This window comes from Amblyomma mixtum, chromosome 2, assembly GCF_055824585.1.
Source record: "Amblyomma mixtum isolate Tamu chromosome 2, ASM5582458v1, whole genome shotgun sequence".
NCBI lineage: Eukaryota > Metazoa > Arthropoda > Arachnida > Ixodida > Ixodidae > Amblyomma > Amblyomma mixtum.
In genome coordinates, this window is record NC_143013.1 from 290,753,227 (window position 1) to 290,774,051 (window position 20,825).

The 20,825-nt window shown below is 44.4% G+C and overlaps 2 protein-coding genes across 2 annotated transcripts in view; both read right to left on the minus strand.

Annotated features, from left to right (window-relative positions):
- Positions 1 to 4,623: 4,623 nt before the first annotated feature.
- LOC149364424 (uncharacterized) lies at positions 4,624 to 9,810 on the minus strand. Its single transcript, XM_089570112.1, has 4 exons — positions 9,582 to 9,810; positions 8,273 to 8,343; positions 6,773 to 6,862; positions 4,624 to 4,946 (listed from the first exon to the last, which is right to left on the minus strand). The coding sequence occupies exons 1-4, from the start codon at positions 9,622 to 9,624 to the stop codon at positions 4,809 to 4,811; spliced, it is 342 nt and encodes a 113-aa protein (XP_089426238.1). The 5' UTR covers positions 9,625 to 9,810; the 3' UTR covers positions 4,624 to 4,808.
- A 5,431-nt stretch (positions 9,811 to 15,241) lies between these two features.
- The window catches only part of LOC149364425 (uncharacterized), a 32,621-nt gene continuing 27,037 nt past the window's right edge, over positions 15,242 to 20,825 (minus strand). The window contains exons 13-16 of the mRNA XM_089568695.1: positions 20,727 to 20,796; positions 19,852 to 19,925; positions 17,479 to 17,556; positions 15,242 to 15,358 (exon numbers count right to left, since the gene is read on the minus strand). Of these exons, the coding sequence (XP_089424821.1) occupies positions 15,242 to 15,358; positions 17,479 to 17,556; positions 19,852 to 19,925; positions 20,727 to 20,796 (339 nt within the window). The remainder of the gene's footprint in view (positions 15,359 to 17,478; positions 17,557 to 19,851; positions 19,926 to 20,726; positions 20,797 to 20,825) is intronic.

Sequence of the window (20,825 nt, forward strand, 5' to 3'; positions counted from 1 at the left end):
ACAAAATCAGGGGAAAGCTTGTACCAATTGTATCACCGTTGGGTACCCGACAGCACTGGGTAGCCACCGTAAGGTGCTCGTCTTTCGACTTTTATGGAAAGCTAGCGGTCAAAGGGTGGTGACGGCATCGAAAATAGTGAAAATATACATGTGTATATTTTTATTTAACAATGCTCCTTCGTGGGGGCATGGACTTGACGAAAGATGTCCGCAGCGACCCACACTGCCTCATTGAGGAGCGTTTTCGAATAAAGTTATTCTTCTTCTTACATAAACTCCCTGGATAGGATTCTGAGTGGATAGTATTAAGCCCTACGGAGAGCTCGAAAGTCATGGATTGAAAGTGGTCTGAAACTACGGACATAAATTAAAAGAACAAAACTAAACTCTGGTCTGCCGTTGTTCTACAGCGGCAGGTGCGATGATTTTATTACCGTGTTCTAGTTATTTTAAAAGTTAATTTTTCATATTGTATATGGCATTTCTTGGCTAACGTGAAACAAGTGCAGGAAAAAACTCTCGAACATCAGCAGTATTGGCCGTCGCTTAGAGCGCGGCGGAATTTTTTTTAATCTTCGTTAATGGACACAATTACTTCCGAACATTTATTCAATGTCTAAATCGCTGAAGCTATGATAACAGATTTAAATAGAAGTCTACAGAGCGTCAGGACAAAAAAAATGGATGGGATTCAACGTGTCTTGAACCTAGTTATACGAGCGAAAGCTCTGTTAAGCACGGTCACCACTGTCTCAAATCAAATATCAAGGTCAAGGGTGAAGGTCAGAGGTCAAAGTCAGAAACCCAGTGGTCCTAGTATAATGATTGCGCAGTGATACTACAATAGCTCGGGCCATACCACTGCGCAGTTGTTTGACCTTGTGAGGCATTGTCCACATCAAAATCGGAAGTTGTAACCCGCGGAGTACAAACTCGCTCTAAAAAAATGTGCAGCGTTTGTTGAGGTGCCTCTTCTGAGAAAACAGTTTTGGTACTACGAAAAAAGGACGCAAAATTTGAAGCAGACACGGTGAGCGAACGCGTTTTAGACACCCCTCCTCTGGGAGCGCTTCAGTGCTAAAGCGTGCGCTCAAATTATCGCAGCTGCAGGAGCTGCAGCGGGCGTGCACTGTTGCACTCTTGTTCTGTTCCAGATAGCTAGGCACGAGTAATACTTTTTTCAAAACTGGATCGAGTACGAATAGCGTATCGCTTCGCTACTGAATCGAATACGAACAGTGCAGCTAAAGACATGATAGCACACGAATCGAATATCAATTAAACCGAATCAAATATATTTACTAACATGCGGTATTCTTCAAAACATTGGTGCATACGAATAATCGTGTGAAACAGTGATGTGCTAGCAGAGGCTCTGCGATACACCGCTATAGCTTACGTAGTTATAGCTAAAACGGTCAGATGACAAAACACCGATCTCTATCAGGGGAACGCAAAACGGAGTCAGATAATTAACTCCATGGCCGCCATGCTATACGTGTCAGAAGATTACGTCTCGCTTCTGATAACTTCAGTTAATGAACTATAACGTCAAGCTTCAGTCGACGAGAGTAGCGAGAGTGAGGGCATCAAAGTACGTTTGGTGAACTTACCTGAAGCATGCCGCGTCATTCACCATTGCAGGCCATGCATGAGGTGCACAGTCCAGCCAACTTATAACGGCCGCAGTTATGACGAAAGCTCGCTTATTGCGAACGAGGGCGGTGCTACCGTCAAAAAATGTATTAGGGTAATTTCATTGCGTCTCCGATACAACTAACACATGTGGCAACACGAATTTGTTACAGCGAACTCGGCCCCGCAGTCGAACACCACCGGTTCTTGCTCGAGCAAATAGTTTCAAGCGCCTTCTAACTTCTGTGCCTTCCTACGAAAATAACTCATCGAGCAATAACAGCAAAAATAAACAAATACGACATACGAAGTGTATGGAGAGCCGACAAAACTTTTTACCAGATGCGCCTGTCGAAAATGCATGCCATGAAAGGTGACGCTTAGCTTCGCGATAGCTTTCTGTCCACAGTCATGAATGGTGGTGACCGCTGGTTGACTTTGGCATCAGGAATACTGACAAGGCACCGTGCTCTTGAAACTACGTTCTCGTACCCTATATGTACGGCACAAAGGCCTGAAGTATGCGTCACATTTTTTATCATTCGACGAGTGTGCCTGTGGGTTTAAAGGTTTACGGTATGTTCGATCCCGGCCGCGGCGGTTGAATTTCTTTGGAGGAGAAATTCGAGGCCCGTGTACTGTGCGATGTCAGTGCACGTTAAAGAACCCCAGGTGGTCGAAATTTCCGGAGCCCTCCACTACGGCGTCTCTCATAGCCTTAGTCGCTTTGGGACGTTAAACCCCATAAACCAAACCAAACCTTTATGCAGGTTCAACGTCCCAAAGCGACTCAGACTATGAGGGACGCCGCAGTGAAGGACTCCGGAAATTTCGACCACCTGGGCTTTTTTAACGTGCGCTGACATCGCGAAGTGAGAGAACTCTTCCATTGCAAGGCATCTTATGAGGACGATGACGAGGAGGCTGACCTAACACCTACTACCGTGGGCGCTACCACCGCAATTAGCTATATCGCGTTCCTAAACACGCTTGCTACTGGTAGCAAAGGTATCGTCGAGGATCATGTGACTGCGCTGGAGAGCTTGGAAAGCGCCGTGTTAGGGTCTAGTTTAAATAATGAGACGCGGATAAAAGACTTGCACTGTCCGATATTGCATTTTTAGCTGTGACGGGAAAAGTCCGCTTACTACGAACAGCTGATACAAAGAAGGCAACCAGTGCGACCACCAGGTTCGTTATAAGTGGGCTCGACTGTATACATGAAACCAGCGACTCGAATGGATCTCGTAGCGGCGCTGAACCCTCTAAGCGACAGCGTACTGTGAGGCGTCATTGTAGGCCGTGCATTTTGAAGCAGCCGTCGAATAAAACTACGGTGGTCGTTATTAGAACTTCTTACCGCGGTTATTCGAAAGGTATCAGGAAACATGAGAACAAATTCAATTCATTTAGAATAATTTTGAACATGCAATATTTGATCCCTTCGGCGAATCGTTCTGGATAATACTCAATTTCATATTCGAAAAAAAAATTAATATATGCAAGCCCGCATCTCAAAAGCTTCGCGCGCTTTCAACTCAATAAGCCGGTTCGTAATAAGAATATTTTTGCACAAATTTTGCTATTTAGGGTTGCTTCATACCCTCTACAATTCACGAACTGAAGCGTTCCAATAGCTTCTGCAGTTGAAAGTAATTTAAACGGAATTGTTTCGCAAAATAAGAAGTCGCACGAACGCCACATTTGCTTTAGCCGACTGCCAGCAATGAAGCATTTTTTCTTCCACAACCTGTACAACATCTCCCTAAACCCTTGGCTCACAATAGCTGCGACACTCTGTACAAATCAACGCGGCCGCTTTCCCTTCCAGGCTGTGATTTATAACGTGGCTGTTCATTGTTATATAAATTTAGTGGTGTATGGAGGTTCTATTTAGACGCTACAAATGTTCAGAAGAACGCAAACGTCTCAGTTTTAAAGTTCTACTCGTCGAACATTACAGGTATGCCTCTGCCTCCCTGTTGTCTCGCACACATTCAATTTTTTTGGTGTCTTCTTTTGCAGAAATAGTTATCAACTTATCACTGAGCGTAAATGTGATTTCACCGCCTGGGGCATCCATTTGAATCTTCCCTCGTAAGCGCCTGCAACCGTATAAAGCTTTACAACCGTAGAGATCGTGCCGCCCTCTGGCCCTCCTCTCTTCAAACAACGCCCGTTGTTTTGCTAAGGGTGCAATGTAGGTGGCGCCTCCTGACAAGCCACATTTTGCAACCGCACAGTGCAGTCTCGTGAGAAAAAGGAGAACTGCGAGGTAGTGTACTGCGGCAGTAGTGACCTAAAACTTGACTCTGGCACTTGACAAGACGTCATACTTGAAGCCTAGCACAGGAAGAAACTCCCGTCTTTCAAATGAACAAACAGTCGCGCGTTAGGCGGTGCGAAGGAGAAAACGAAGAGCTGGCGTCAACGGCGGTATCTTTGCAGTGGCTGCTGACCTGACCGCCATGCTAAAGCCAAACTTTTCCTTCCTACAAGCAGGCTTCGTTTCCTGCATATTGCTCTGGTTGAGCACTGTGGAAGCACCTTTGCAAGACGGAGTGTAACTGCTAAATTTCCAAAGAAATTCAAACACAGTGGCATTTTAGTGTGGCTCATGTTTATTTGCTGTACTCGTTAAAAGGGCCTTAGATAAAACTTAAACCCCTATGACAAAAAAAAAAAGCAGAGAAGGCAGCACCATGTTACAAAATTATAGCCGGCTTCATTATTGCCTGCGCATCTTGATTCTTAAACACAAAGTTAGCCCCCCCCCCCCCCCTCCCCACACCTTTCGCACGGGCGTGCGAAAGGCAAGAACTCAAAGAACCACTGCATTTCTTACATGCAGTTTCTTAAATGAACTTTAGTTCAGCAACCTTGTTTTCCAGCAAGGACGCACATATTAATTTTTTTTTCTTTTCTACTTGCACGGCAGCGAGTGGTAAGAGCTCATCTCTGCAGCGGCAGTTAACATAAATAGCCACATTGTAACTTCACAAGTTTTTTATTCCAAGCATTCAATTATCACAGACATTCATCAACGCAACAAATAAACGTAGCCGTCTCGCCGCTGGCGTATAGCGCACGGAGGGCATCGTTAATGGAGTGTAAGATGTGTGTTCTTTGAAGGAGCGAGCGCACGCGTGGCGCTAACGTTGACGCTTGAGTCACTACGGCTTCTCGTCGGCCTTGGGCGGTGCAGCGCCTTCCTTCTTCTCCGTGTCGCCGTCGTCTTTAGCTGGAACCTCCTTTATGAGTTTTTCCAGGAGGCACAGGCCCCGCTGACACACGCCCTCGTGCACGAAGAACTGCGGAAGAAAAATGAAGTGGTTCAAGAAACTCCAGAGTGAAAAAAGCTCCTCGAAGACGTCATGCCAGAGATTCGATACTGCCAAGCCACGCGAGCCATTTGTCAACTGCAGACGAGAGGGTAAAGTTTGTTGCTCACTCCTCGGCACCGATAGATTTATGGAACACTGCTAAGTGTTAGCCTATATTTAGAAGTTTCTCAATGACAAGTGATGACACTGTGAACAAGATGTCTCCTAATTCGCTTTCGTCTGCTTTGACGAGGACAACCCAGACAGAAAAACGGTTTTAGGAAATAGTTTTGTGATCGGTGTATTCTCCTCAAAACCGACTAATCCTAATGAAAATCCACAGTGGTTGTCGCGTACCTCAACTAAAGTGTAAATCTATCATCCTTAAATTCAATCAATCAAACTTAAATTTAATGTTCCTTAGCAAAATATATTGTAGAAAACACGCCGACGCCCGATTATAATCAAGGATTGCTTTCTGAAGCAAGACAATTGCATTTTAAAGACTCTAACAGCAGTAAACCATTATCAAGACAACGTGCTTAAATCAGCACTGTCTTAACAATTCCAGGCCATTTATGGCAAGTTGAAGCATGTCATAAACCGCACCAGAGAACGGAGTACATTTAAGCATAATGAGCACGAAGCTTGATAGGGTATATTGCATTTTCAGGAGGATGATAAACATTTATTTCATCAGCCTGTGAAGCTGATGTGGGTGGTCTTGAGTCAATGCATAGTTAGAAACCTTTACTCAAATATTCGCTTCCAAACCAACACAACAAAGAGGATTGTACTCTCCTCAACTCCCTCAAGGTGCGCAGTATCCTTATGGTAAACTTTAAACATTTTCGCTATGTGAATAGCCTCCTCATAGAAACTATGTATCTTCTTGTAGGCTCAGTGTTATTATTAGTGCTTATTCTTCGAGATAAAGGCTACCAATAAACAACTTCACCTAAAATAAAATGTATGCACTCGGCATTGCCTTAGTTGCTTCGTTATTTGTGCTGTTTAGCTGCTAAAATGCTGTCAGGAGTTTATAACGATGAACTGCTTTAGGAAGCGCTTTAAATTCGTTCAAACCAAGAAATAATCAACTGCCCATTCATTCTGCTCTCATTATATGTCAACGCGATATGAGGTTGCGACATGGCTGGCAGTGGACAGCTATGAGGCGGGACATTCGGTCGGGATAGTTAGAACATTTATGCACAACAATGAAACTGCGCTATGAAAACGGCGACGAAGCGAGACGCATCAAATAAACGCACAACAGCGCGGTACTGCACTAGTGTGAGCGTTTTTGCATGTTTCTCGCTGCATCCCCGCTTGCATCACACAGATTTATTGCTCTGGAACAACTAAAAAAGAAAACTGTATGCTGTAATTCGAAGATAACAGTGCGAATAAAGGTATACCTAAACTCAAACTAAGAGTGCAATATCGGAAGTTTGGCTCTGATCCGTTTTTACAAAAGCACTCCTTCCATTTACACTAACACATATATGATGTATTCCCTGTATGCAGAGCAAGCTTGAACCATTTCAATGAACCATAAAGCAAGCGGCAATAAAGTTCAAACGTATTGCAAAATTCTTCATCAAAGGTGCGTTCCCTTCGATCAGCTCAAGGCCCACGCAAGCTCTGTAACTAGACGGTACTGAGCGGTTCCCCTCATTTCCTACGTATTTGCTAATCGTATGTACTGTACAAAACACGTACAGCTATGCGTCATCAAATTCGGCGTAGGCTTTGTCCCATATTTCCTGACTTCATTACAAAGACAGGAAAACCGTTCCGGTCTCACTTACCCTGCAGGGGGTGCCGTCTTCCTCCACGCCCATCTGTATGTATCCTTCGGGCATGTGACAAAGGTATACGCAGTGACTGCGAATTTTGTCCTGCATGAATGCAAAGAAACAATGGGCTTCTCGTGTCATAGCTGCATTGTGAATCTAGGCAAATGGCTTCCGCAAACCTTGAGGTAATATCCAGGAGAAGAAAGCTCTCCATAACTAGGAGGTGGAAACCGTTGCCGGAAAACTCTTCGAACTCCAACACTATACGAAGCTGCGTACTAATAATGCTACATGGCGAGAAATAGGAGAACGGGGGGGGGGGGGGGAGGGGGGGGGAGAGAGAGAGAGGCGTGGCGCAAGGAGGAAGGAAGAAAGAAGCGGGTGAGGACGAAAGTAAGCCGCGTTGTGTGAACACGCCATATGTCACAGCGCCCCTACAGTGCGTGGTCTTATGACTTCCGTGACTACATGCATATACTATGTAGCGGGCCCGCAGTAACATCTGCGTTAATGCAAGCAACTGGCCGGACGGTGACGTCCAAGAAAAATGTTCGTGTCTCGTGTTAATCAAGCCGGCTGTTGCAGGTGTAAGAGGTATCGCGTGACTGATGTGCGTAATTCTAAGGAAACTGCGTGATGCGCATGACTTCTTGCACCTCGGATATAGGATTTACGATGCGCTTTGCGAAACACTCCACCGAGCATCTTGCGTTCTTGAGAGCAACGTGAATTACAACATGTCCTCGGCTCTCAGTGCTGCGTCACAATGAAGTTGTTTGCCTGTCTTATGTGCCCATTAAAGTGGACTCATGCTGGAACACCATGCACAGTGGGCACGGTAGTCTAGGCAAGACTTGATTTGCGTGTTGTTGAGAACAATTTGCACTGATGCTAGTTGCTCAGGATGGCATTTATATGTTTATATGAGGAGCTTTAATACTTCTAAAGGCCAATAAGCAATAGTGGCAAGCGTAGTACTAAAAACGTACAGAAATACGCAATGCACAATAAAATAGCGCAAAAACAGTGGATATTTCAGTTTGTAAGTGCATCGTCAGTCATTTTCACCGCTGCCGTTATTGTTGCGTTCGTTCATCGCTATCATGAAGGTTTATGAAAATGAACAGAACACGGTTTTTCTTCAAATGACCTGTAGCAATAGTCGCCTTTATTTCGTAGTGTTAACGTTGGCATCAAGTGCGCAAGCAAAAAGAGTTTTAGCAGCAGTTCATCATCAGCCCTCATTTTGTGCTTTAAAATAATACTACAAGTTTCGAAACGTAACCAAAACTGTAAAAGATAATTTGCAATAATCAATTTGTAGAATACTAGGCGTTTCCCGGAACTACAATCGAGTACTTAGAGAAAAGGCTGTTATGGGAACACAGTGTCAAGTGACGAGCTCTAGTAAGATAGATACCTAGATTTACAGCCATGGGAAAAGAGACTGGGGTCTTTTCAAAGGACTGGCTACAGTGCGAGCATATTGCAGGGCCGCTTGATAGCACTTACCACTTTCGTTCGCAATCTGTGGCACTCTGGATCTGCCGTCATCACGGCCTCGCTCAGCCTGATCAAAGATCCTGCACAACATTTGTTAAACCAGGAACTTAAGAATAGGGCAAACATACCGCCTTCTCGAAAGAAAACTCTGAGCCGTCGCTCATTAGTATCGAAGCGCCAACTTTTACCACAGCTAATTCAATCGTGTAATGTAAGCTCCGCTAACTTTTACATTTTCACCTTTTTACCTAAGAAAATTTGTATCGCTCCGTAAATTATGACAAGGGAAAATCGTTATGGCGAGGAATTCAATACAATCACGAAAAGCGTTCAAGTCTGTTATTTTACATAACCAGGACGACCGTGAACTTCGCACCAAGATTATTCGTTAGGCATATCGCAATCAAGATTTGTTCGGGGTTGGTCAATCTCTTTACTATTGCTCCGCCAGTTATAACTGGCCGAAGAACTAGACAGCAATCACAGGTTCTATTTAAGTAGAATAAACTTTGTGAATTCAACCTATTAACCGAAAGATGCACTGTGGAAGGTCCATATTTTAGTAGTGGAATTTGAGGAGCATAAGTTTCTAAAGCTGCGCGTTTGCATGATGCTGCAATATAAATAATATTTTTACGGTGCACAGTCGCGAGGCGAAGAGGGCGTTGTTCTGTCGGTGTGCGCTTGATGACCACGGGGACGCTGCAGCTAGTGCTTGGGTGACTGCTACCTTTTTTCACTACCTGCCCTCCTTGTGGTAGACTCCCCCGGTGTTGCTCTTACATGTGCTTTTCTTTTGCCTTTAGTATGTACAGGCGAATAGCAACCTATACCTCCCGATTCTTGGCCGATCCCCCGGTGTGGGTATGTGCCATCTTTTCAAAGGCTAACAACAACAACAACAACTTGGTTTTGGTGTGCCTTCTGACTGCGGCCTGTCGCGCCTGCTGCTAATAACAACCCCCGCAATAGTATTAACCACAGGGTCATCTACACCTACATCCATTTATTAGTGTGAACTTCCAATCCTACGCCCCCCCCCCCCCCCCCTCCCCTCGAAAAAAAAAATATGTTACATTTTACGAAGAGTAATTCCTCTATCGCGTGAGGGTTGAATAGTGAAGCGTCTTTAAATTAACGTCTCTGTCCATTGATTTTGATGCTCAAAGCTTGCTTGTCAGATACATGAACATCGTTCTGGTCCAGCACATAAACATTACAACATTCTGTAATATTCACATCGCATCACGCATGCATGATGCGGTATGATGCACGATGACTATGAGTGTGATCATGCATGATGAGTATGAAGACTCACCCAAAACAACCAGCACGGCGACACAGCCTATTGACGCCTTCATGTTCTCTGTTCTTTGGATCTTGTACGTCTCGTTGATGCAGCCGGGAGCTCTTATACCTCGAAGGAAGGCCAGCACGAGGAGCTGTGGTTTTATCTGCGAGTAATCTCGCCTTGTCTAAAGCTCGGCCTTAAAGCTGACATATATATGTGCGCCTAACCCCTACCTTGCTGGCGTAAGCACTAGTGTCTCAATAAAGTAAGTTGGAAAATAGTAATATACACGCGAGAAGCGAGGAGAATAGGGGGAGGGAAGGCTTAAATAAGGGCGGGAATTTCCTCCAAGGCAGAAAAGGAGGGGGGGGGGGGGGAAGAGAGAGGTGCACACTCGGCCGACCTTGATAGGGTGACGCGGCCACGAGTGTCCCTGCCTTACGTGTCGACTGCGATGCGTCACGCGGGCGAGAGGAGACGTCTACGAAAAGGAAGAAAATGACAGTAGAAAAAAAAAAACACGAGAAAATAGCAGGAAAACGTAACTCAGACGCGAAGGGCCCACCGCGAGGTGTTTTGTTTGGCATTCGTGTAGGAAAAGTGCGCAACAGAAACGCTACCTTCGCGTCATCCCCCTCTAAGATTTTTTTCTTGTTTTCTGCTCCCGTCGTCTTCAGTTTCCATGCGTCTTTACTTAGAAGCGGTGGCTACCCTTCTTCATTCATCTCGAAGACAATGGAACAAAAAACCGCCTTTTAACTATCCCACTTGTGTCGCAGTTCATGATGGAGGAAATGGACAGCTTTCTGGTACCGGCCCTCGGGGCTTCCTTTATGCGATTGCGAAAGTCCACTCCTCGTGTGTCTGCGTACGCGTGTATTAGTGTGTGGACCGAAGGGCTTCAATTAAGGACGCGCGTGTTCGGCCACGTTCTCTCGGAGGCTTCCCTTCGGCCTAAGCAATTAATGACAGACAGTCAAAGCATCTTCATCCCGTGCGGTTGAAGACTTAGGCAGCAGCCGTCGTTGCATAGAATTCGCCAATATAGACACGCCCACAAGGACGTTTAGACCTGATGAGTGCCGGTATTGCACTTTTATAGGCTCATTTTTTCGCTTCCACTGAAAGACAGGAACGAGCAGCACCTTGCTTCATTGCTGTAACTTTCAGTGCTGGGTTGCACTTGAAAGCCCAGCTGCAAGTCGGTGAGCGGCACCGAAGACGTATGCACGTTAACGCAACGCAACGTTAACCTCTGGCGTAATCGTAGACTATCTCCTTCTCTGGTTGCTATAGTGGCTGCCATCATTTGGTGCCCATTACGTAAGGACAACACGTGAGAAATTATCACAAGACGTTGCTTAGAGACTAGGTAAGATCTTAGTTAAGACTGCGTAACGCGAATGTTGTATCGTTAGAGGTGGTGTGAAAGAAAATAGGTTTTCATAGATGTGTAAAGTTTTTAGGGCCACATTTGTTTAAATGTAGCTATGACGGCCTCATAATCGGTGTGAGAGCATAGCAAACCAACCTTGGTTATGGCTTGAATCGCAGGGTCCTCGCTCCTATGAACCTTTGCTTCTGCTTCTGCAACCTGCACCGAGGAGTCCTGCCGCTTAACTCGCTTTGCTGCTGCCTCTGGGGCTAGGCATTTTCGCTGTGTCAGGACTTGGTAAACATGCAAGTACACAAATACCCACTTGAAAAAAGCATGCTCACAGAACTGCGCCTCCCTGGCACACTGAATAAATCCACTTGGAAGCGTAGACAAAACAACTCATGACTCTGTTCCAAAAACAAACGTAGAAAGATTCGCTGAGAATGTGGTTATACATGAGTCAACAAAATTCTGAGATAATAGGCTTAACTCACCGGTTGCATATGAAAAAAGAAATGAAACGAAAAGTGTCACAGTGAAATCGATATCCTTGTAGGCGTTTGTAGTGTTTATGACAGTTCTTAGCCTAGTTACCAGTACATATCTTCTACTATCGATTCTCAACAGGTCATTTAAGATCTAGTAAAATATTTCCGTAACAGCTTCAGGCACTTACTATATCAAGGTCGACCAGCGTAGCCAGGAGTTTTGAACGTAAAGTGTAGCAGTCTTATTTGTTGTAAATTGTTTTGTCTTGTAAATTTGTTGCAAATTTTGTGATGCCTGCATTTGTGTGTGGAAACCAACATGTCAGGCCATATTCGAGCACCCGTCGAACTAGCCAGCTATATGTAAGGAGGTTTGGGTCATGTAGCGGCTGTTTTTATTTTCAGTTTCAAAGAGTAAACGTTTGGTTTTAAGGGGTATAACGTCCCAAAGCGACTGAGGCTATGAGAGACACCGTAGTGAAGGGCTCCGGAAATTTCGACCACCTGGGGTTCTTTAACGTGCACTGACATCGCACAGTACACGGGCCTCTAGCACTTCGCCTCCACCGATATTCGACCGCCGCGGCCGGGATCGAACCCGCGTCTTTCGGGTCAGCAGCCGAGCACCATAACCACTGAGCCACCGCTACGGCCTCAAAGAGTAAAGGGTGCGGAGGGCCTTGCTAGAGTAACATACGACACGTGTTTCTCCCATTTCAAGTCTTGAGTTGTAAACTTGCCAGCGTATATTAATTAGTTAACCTTCCTAATATTAAAATTCTGGAGGTCATAGTGAAAAGTTAGAGGTGCTTTTTTTTCCTAGTCAGAGCCGAGCACACGGTTTTTTCCAGGTTAATAATCATCTTCCGCTTCTCGCACCATGCTGATATCTGCGCAAGTACATCTTCTAGAGCTTATTGGTCCTCGGGGAAATAACTGCATTATAAATTATGCTGTCGACTGCAAACATACGCACTGCAGCGGCAGCATTGTGCGAAATATCTTAAATAAATAATGAGAAGAGAATTGGAACTAGAACCGCCTTATCAGGAACAGACACCTGTGTAATTTATGTCCATGTAAACTGGGCAATCCCAATGCCCCATTGAGACAATGGTCATTGAAATTTTCGATCGTCATCGAGATGCGGTGCTGCCGCATGGCCGCTTTGAATTATCTTTGAGTAATAAGCACGCGATCCAACAGATGGCGCTAGTAGTAGCAAAAATAACTATAAACGCGAAGTGAAGCAGTGACAAAATTAGGCGAATACTGAAGTATGCGCTTTATTTAACTGAAAGTTTCTTTGCAAAAATCCACTTAAATTCTTAGTTCGGCACAAACCAGATACAGCAATATTTCGGCAACGATGGGCAACGACGCGCATTTCGAGTGTTCCCTTTTGGCCAGCGAAGCTGCCAGAAATCAGTAAGCGTATTCGTCGCGTTCGTAGCCACTGTCGTGAAGCAGTTGTGGGCCCCTTCAGGGTCTCGGTCGTCGCAAAGCGCGCTAAGAGAAAGGGGGAGATACATAGCGGCACGTTGCGCAAGAACAGCGTCGATTTTCTCACATCTGACAGCCTGCAGGGCTGTCACTTTGACTGGCGAATAAAATTTAGTTTATAAGCTGGTTAATGTAGAATTAAATTTTAACGCGACAGCATTATGGAGCTCGTATTGCAGAAAAACAGGCGTCGCGAAAAATCCCGACAGAAGCGACCTAGTGGGCAGGAAGGCCGCAAAGGTGGCGTGACCTTGTGGCGTCCTCACAACCTGCTGACGGAAGGTGATGCCCACCGAGGCAGGTTGTAGTGAAATTAATGCTTGGTCGCGATTGATTTCTCGGAAAGAGCAACCTGGGTCTCTCAAGCCCCACCGGTGGCAGCACCTGCCATCGCAGGGCAGTGGCGCATCGCTTAAACACTGCGCCACTGCGCAAGGAGTGTTAGGAGGACTCCCAGTGATCTATGAATCTCAAGTAGAGAATGACCAATTTCGCATACCTGGGCATTAACCCATTAACACTGTAGAGTCATGTCCTTAAAGCGGAGCTTAAGTGTCACCTCAGACTTTTTTTTTTATAATTGAATCATAACGATCTTCATCGTCTTAAGTTAATCCCCATCAAATTCAACGGCAATCGAAAACCGCCGCATGATACCAGCCGATCCCCTTGAGTTCAATGTTCATTGACTCAAAGGGCATTCAAACTGCTCACGTGGCAGGGATATTACAAGGATGACCATCCACGAGTATATACTGTTCAAAGTACGAAAAATAGTCAATTAATCAATTAGTTATGCTGTTGGTACCGATAATTCTGACATGTGTACAGAGGAGCTTAGAGCCTGAGACCAGATCGAACGGCCTAGATCAATATAAAATTACCACATCTATGGCCATGTGGGAGGGAAAAATCATGAATTATGGCCCAAGTTGACGCATAAATCATTGTAAAGTTTGCTGGAAAGAAGTGTTTGTATCGCTGCTTTCGTGGTTAGTCATAACTCGACAGTCTTTCCACACGGGTAGCATTGTGCCGGTTTCTAAGTATTTCAAAACCGCAGAAAATCACGCACTCCTGCTAAGTCAGAATTAAAATTATCAAATTTTCAGTAGCACGAAAGTCGCGTTAATCACTTAGCATTTCTAAAATTCTTCATTGTCAGCTTGCCGTCAAGATTACTCATACGCGGATCGTATTTAGGAAACCAGGCTTCACGGTTTTGCTGTTCAGTCGTAAGTGGAGCCTTTATAGCACCCGAGCTGTGGCATAGTGTTTTCAACATTCACCTCGCAGGCGGGAGGCGCGGGGCACGATTCCCAGTGTCGCCTGGTACCCACCGGTGATATAGTGGGTACAAACTTTCCGCTGGCCAGGTCCTCGGTTTATCAGGGGTGAAATACTTAGTGAGCATTTGATCCCGCATTGTGTAAAACAAAATACCTAGTGCTATGGCACTCTTTGGCTAAGCCGGCATTGCGCTATAAAAATCCATCATTACCATCTCCTTACGCCATACATTAAGCTCCAGATCTCAGTAAGATAAGGAGAACCATTGAACTCACTTTTCAAACCCTTTCGATTTCTGGAGAGGCCATAAAGACTCCATTGTACGAATTAGAAGCAAACCATTCGGCCTGGTTAGCTCTTGCAAGGGCCGTATGTTAGCAGTAAAATGTCACTATAGCGTTATGCATCACAACAGAGTTCCCTCGTTTTATTCTTGCTGGAGTATAAAAAATATCGATAGGGAGGCGCTTCTTCGCACTTGATTCATTTGATACACGCTCAGTTCTTCACGGATTCGCAACTTGTCAGCTAATGATGAAGCTGCTGTTCTAGATGTTCCATTTTCGCTCAGTTTGAGTGTAACCGGCCATAGTCTGCTTTATTACAGGCGTTGTGGTGTAGCATGTTATGAGTGTATGTCTCTATACTCAGTGCGATTTGCCGCAGATATACGCCATGTTCCCAAAGACAGCCAAGATAACCAGCAACGTGTAGTGGATCATCGAGGTGGTGAATGATACATGTTGATCTCACAGAGCTGTGTGCTTGTTTCTTATGTGGACTGCAGAGTAGACTGCATCTCTTTTTCTCCTATCACACTGCGAGGCTTTCATTTGTTTAACGCCTCAGATATAAATCAAATCAGATCTTCACTACACAGCCTGGATCTTTCGGAGCGCAGACAGATATCCACGCTGCCGTCAGGCTGTGCTTCGAGAAATAAAAGTCAGTCCAGGTAGAGAGCCGAAAAAAATATAGAGGTCTGTTTTATTTTGTTCAGTTATTTGTGTAGCGTTGATCTTGAAACATCAAATTCTTATATGAAAGCTGTTATCGGAGAATTTGCATTTACCATTCCAGCATTCGCCGATGTGAAGCGTTTGCGTCTTTCGTACAAGGTTGTATGTGTCTCTCCTGTACTGGAGCTGTAACGAAATCAAGCAATATATCATGACAAGACAAGCAAACATACGAAATTCTGTTTAGATCATTCTAAGAAACAATGATGCTGTCTCACTGGCTTCGACCTTCTGCGACCAATTACAATAAGTGACAAAAAAATGGAGTACCATTGTCATTGACTATGCAGCATTATACGGAATCACACGTCATTGGCCAACGAGTACGCCACGGTGCTCCACGACGACCCCTTATTAAGAACCGTCGACGACACTGTCCGCACTTGCTGCACTCAACACAAGCTTACTACAGCCCACCACGGGTAGACTAATGGCCTTACCGAACGTTTCAACCGCACATTGACAGACACGCTTTCTATGTATGTTTCTGCCGATCGTCGTAACAGAACGTTGCACTCCCTTATGTAACATTGTCCAACAATTGTTCACACGCCCCGGCACCACCGGATTTTCCCCTCGCTATTTCTTGATCGGCCGACACCTCCATTTGCACTTGGACCTGTGGTTGCCACGCGCTCTCTCCTCGACCACTCAGCACGCCCAGGATGCCATCGCACCAGCAGACACGGCGCGCCAAGTTGCCAGCGCCCGCCTCTGCACCCAAAATCTATGAGAAGTTTCGTTATGGCCGCCGACGTCGTCACATCCAATTCTCTCTTGGGCTCCTCGTCCTGTGAGGTACCACTCGCCGCGTCAGACTCTCTGGAAAGCTTCTGTTCCCGTACGCAAGCCCTTACCGCGTACTTCGGCAGGTGAACGACGTGACTTACGAAATTCCCCCCCCCCCCCCCCCCCCCTCTTGAGTCGTAAGCCCGCCCTGCTGCAATGAACGTCGTTCGCCTCATACCGTCAACGCGCCTGCTACGTCCTCCACTTAGCACCGGGACGGTGGTAGTGCCGCCGGGAGTTGTGTCACCGCCGTAGGCGTGTCAAGCGATTACGAAGAAGCACAGTGCTCGTGCGTGGAACACGAAGTGGAGGAAGTGATGTGCTGCTGATGGGGACTGATTGTTTCTTGCTGTTCGCCTCTTCGGTTGTGTCACTCAGTACATATTTTCATCCCCCTTTTCTAAATATGCCTTTGCGTTATATTATCAATAGATCCCATACAACACCGAGGAAATTTTTCTCCGGCACACCACCTCTGAGTGCTCCTCCGAATATACAACTGAGAGAATCTTAAGAGTTTTAAACAATGGAATCTTGATGTTTATGAACTCCGCAGCGTCGCTTATTACACCGTAGGTTTTAATGTTAAAAGTGATCGATAAAAAAATCATACATCGAAATACTAATCAAATAAGAACGCATACTGACTAAAAAGAAGAGGAGAATTTGATTCGAAATCTCTATTTGCAAAGACCTCGCGAGAAGAATCTGGTATGCAGTACCACTCAGAAAGAGAAAACCCGTTAGGAACCTATCACAAACATTCTCTGCTAATATTAATGTGCAAATAGAATTGCAAACAGCAAACAGAAAATGTACAGGGTTGTTCCGTATTGTTCCGCTCACGCGCATCTAATTCCCTTGCTCGGTGAATAACACTGCCCTCTTGCGGCGAAGGCTGTTAGAGTTTTGGTTTAACCATATACCCTGCATTCTATCGTGGAATCTACAGCGCCAGCCGTAAGACCGTAATTACTTCGTGGAACAAAGTATTTCAACATAATTATTTTAATTTAATTTAATTTCATGGCTGTCACCTCCCTCGCATTAATGCATCCCCTTTCTACGTTCATTGGAGGTGAGGGAGAGGGCAAGTGCACGAGGGAAGAGAGATAGAAGGTGGGGAGGCGACGGATGGCAGGATCAGGCTGCGTGGATTCGCATGAGCACGGCCAAGATTTCTCTTACGGCTGCCGATGAAGATTCCACGGTCAAATGCAGGGCTAAACGACTCATACAAATCTATAAGAGTTTTCGCTGCTTAATGCGCTAAGCCGGGAGCCTTAGCTCTACAAATTTTTTGTACCTTGCGACAGTACTTCTTAATTATTCTTCTCTAGTCAAAACGTAGTAATCGAGCGAAGTTTTGCTGAACTTCTGTTTTCGCTACAAAGATGCTAAAACAGCACTAAAGGCTGTTGTTGTTGGGTAAGCGTAATTTTGTTGGACATACTTACGAGGCATAATGTTCCGTTGGGGCGTGCTTCGATCTCGTAGCGCCGGCACGTAGCCGAGCAAGCTGCGGCCACAATCAGCTGAAATAAAATTTCGACTTTAAAAAATCCAGTCGACGTGCAGAAATGAACGAACTAGCTAGCTTTACGCAGTCCCACCTGGGCTCCTCTCAGTGGCAGTAAAAGTTTTAAAATGCCAATATATCAAACGCTTTAAGTACGGAACGTCAGTACCGAAGTGCTGTCACCGTCGGAGTTTCAGCAGTGAATGCGTAAAACTTATTCATATGCCTCGATTTGCAATTCACATCGAACATTGCCGATGCTTCCTGACATATGATTAAAATGTCTGATAAAATAGCTATTCCGCCTCAGTGAAATCTTGTTATGACTACAAGCGTCATACGACAAAGTATTACGCCAAAATTGATTGCACATGGACGAAAATGCTTTAGTCGCTCTTTTTTTCTCAGGGAAAGGCAGTTACCCTCTTATCATACGCGTTTCATCTTTCTAATTTTTTTTTCATTTGTTTCTTATCACACTTATTCGTTCTTGCTCGTAATCCAAATACATCTTGTGGGCGAAATTTTATACCAATTTTCCGCTCACATATTACATGGCATCGGCTTGGAGAAATCAAAGAACCACACAAAGAAGACAACTGCTGAAATCCTCTAACTTCAAGATATCTTCGTCTCCGCGAATCTAAATATGAACTTTTTTTCCCTGCGTTCAAAAAACCTGAGACGAAACTTCGGGTGCTCAGGTGAGTGCCGCCCTAAGCACTTCTCAAGATATACACGAACTGCCGAGACTTTTATATTCCATTTTATTTTAATCAACTACCTTCTCATATCCCGAGTCTCGTTTCTGTCAAGCAGTCAACATAAAGAATTAATTGATGCGTATTTAATCGCAGGGGTTAATTATTTTATTTTCACGTCTTTTCGCGTCAACTATTTTAGCCTTTGGTTCGTGTTACCTCAGTAATGTTTCACCTTATTATACTTCGCAAGTAGAAATTTTCGCAGCTATTGTGCCGTTGTTCCTTCTTGTCTTTTTCCTTTTTTTTTGGTGATATGAATTGACTGTGCATATACGTACTAAGTATTCAGGTTAATATGACCACATCATTTTCCGAGCATTTATAAATCCGTATCTAGTGTGCTTTATTTGCTTCCCTACATGCACAGATATTGTACTCCTAATTTTCTGTATGCTAGTGTTTCGTTTTACCACTGCATCCTATATACCCAATGAGCCCGTCAGTATTCGCCGTAAAGAGGTCGTGTATCGTTCTGAGTGCCTTCATTTCATGTGGATTACATCTGCCTCTGTATTCTATTCACTGCGACTGTGTCGCGTTTTTCATTCTTGCCTGACCTTTGTATTGCTTACTGCGCTGCTTACTAAACACTCGCGTTGCATACAATTATGGCCTGCCCTCCTCCTTTTCAAGTCAGGAAAAAAAAGATGAAATTACTCGATTTGGACTTTCTCTGTACTCAATTGGGCACTTATCATATTGTTACTATTTACTTCCACCCCCGAAATGACGTTAACTACACGACTGAACGTTGCTGGTTGTTAGTAGTGTTATGTTTCGGCCTTCCACTTCCTGCACTTTCTCCTGATTTTTTGTCTGCCCTGTTCATGTCTCTCAGTGAGTTCGCATGTGCGCTGTATGCAGCTGTCGTATTCTTTTTCTTCTCTCTGCTTATGCTGCTCACCAATGTTTATAGTTTTTTGTGTACCTCTCCAAGTTCATTATTTTTAATGGTCTGGTTCTGGGCGTTTTCTTTGATTCTACTTCTGCATTTATTGAGAACGCGTCACTGTCCGTCGCCGTCCTCCATCAAGAGATATGCTGTAAATCACTGCACCGGACAACTATGTACACCCTGCCCACAAGGGCACCACACTTCCGCGGGCTCGTGTAACACCTGTACCTCTCGAAAAACGATATTCTATTTTACTGTATTTCTTAAATTTTGACAAACCAGTGACAATATTCTAGTGGCTTTAGTCAACATAACTGCATCACCCGAACTCACGCGATGAAAAAGCTGTTTTACTTCATCTACTCTGATCTACAAAAGTAAATATTACCTGCGTCAATATTTGTTTCCAGTGCTTTTGTGCCCGTTTAATACTTCTGCGAAACCGAGCAACGCAACAAATCTGTTTCTAGGATTACGTTTTACAGCGAAGAAGCTGTGGCAAGCTAGGATATACTGTATAAAACAAAATTAGGGCTATTTCTTTGACATTTACGCTGACATCTACATCTTTGACATCTATTCTTTGACATCTACGCTGGACCAGTTCGAGCGAATTTGTGATTAGAAAAATGCAAATAATTCACATACTCACCTCGGGAGTAACTTCCACGTCCATAACCCGGCATTCTTTCTTCTTAAATGTGTGCTGCGCCGGCTTGTCTGGCGCTGAAACAATGTGAATGAGACAGAAACAGCAGAGCCCGATTACGCCGAGGAAATTTCTAATATAAGAAATTATAACAAATGCAATCAGGCACACTGTATTTGCTTATATTTCTTCGAATATTTGTATTGAACCAAGTTCCTAACGCACTCGTGAAATAACCACATAAAGATTATTATATAGAGAAACATAATTTCTGTCATCTGCACCACCGTAGGCTTCACAACAGAAATCCAACCATGTGCTTTTTTCTATAGCAATTAACGTTGGAGCCCTAGTCAAAATCTAAAAATCAATTATTTTTTTTTGTCTCGGCTTTGCGTGGAAATAGCTAACATCAGGTCGAGCTCAATTATAAAATGATGTCAGTCACATTACGTTTACATTAAGTTTAGACGTAGTTAGAGGTAATCGGGATCATTTTTCGAGGAGCATAAGTAATCAGTGTGGCCGAATTTATGTTCACTTCTGGAACTGAACATGGCGGTCTATTTTTGTGATGCTTGTACTCCCTTAACTAAGCAATCCTAGAGGACAACTCATAAGATTCGAAGTATGGACATAAAACGATCAGTTACAAATAGCGTTACGCCGTACGTTCATTCGCAAGTATGCAGAGACAAATTTTCATAATCTATTGTTATTATAATCTATTGTTAGTAGCGACTATTTTGCTCTACGAAGCTGCAAATAAAAGTTAAAGACCATTTCCTGCGATAGGGTTAAGCATATTAACGAGTCTTATCTATACTTTGCCAGCAAAAAAAAAAAAAACATTTCACTTCCAATTAAAGAATACTCACGGCGACGTTTGCATACACCTCCCAAGCATACTCCGACTTCACTTAAAAGGAAGCCTAATTTGTAGGATAACTGAAAAAAGAGACAAAAGGTAGAAGAAA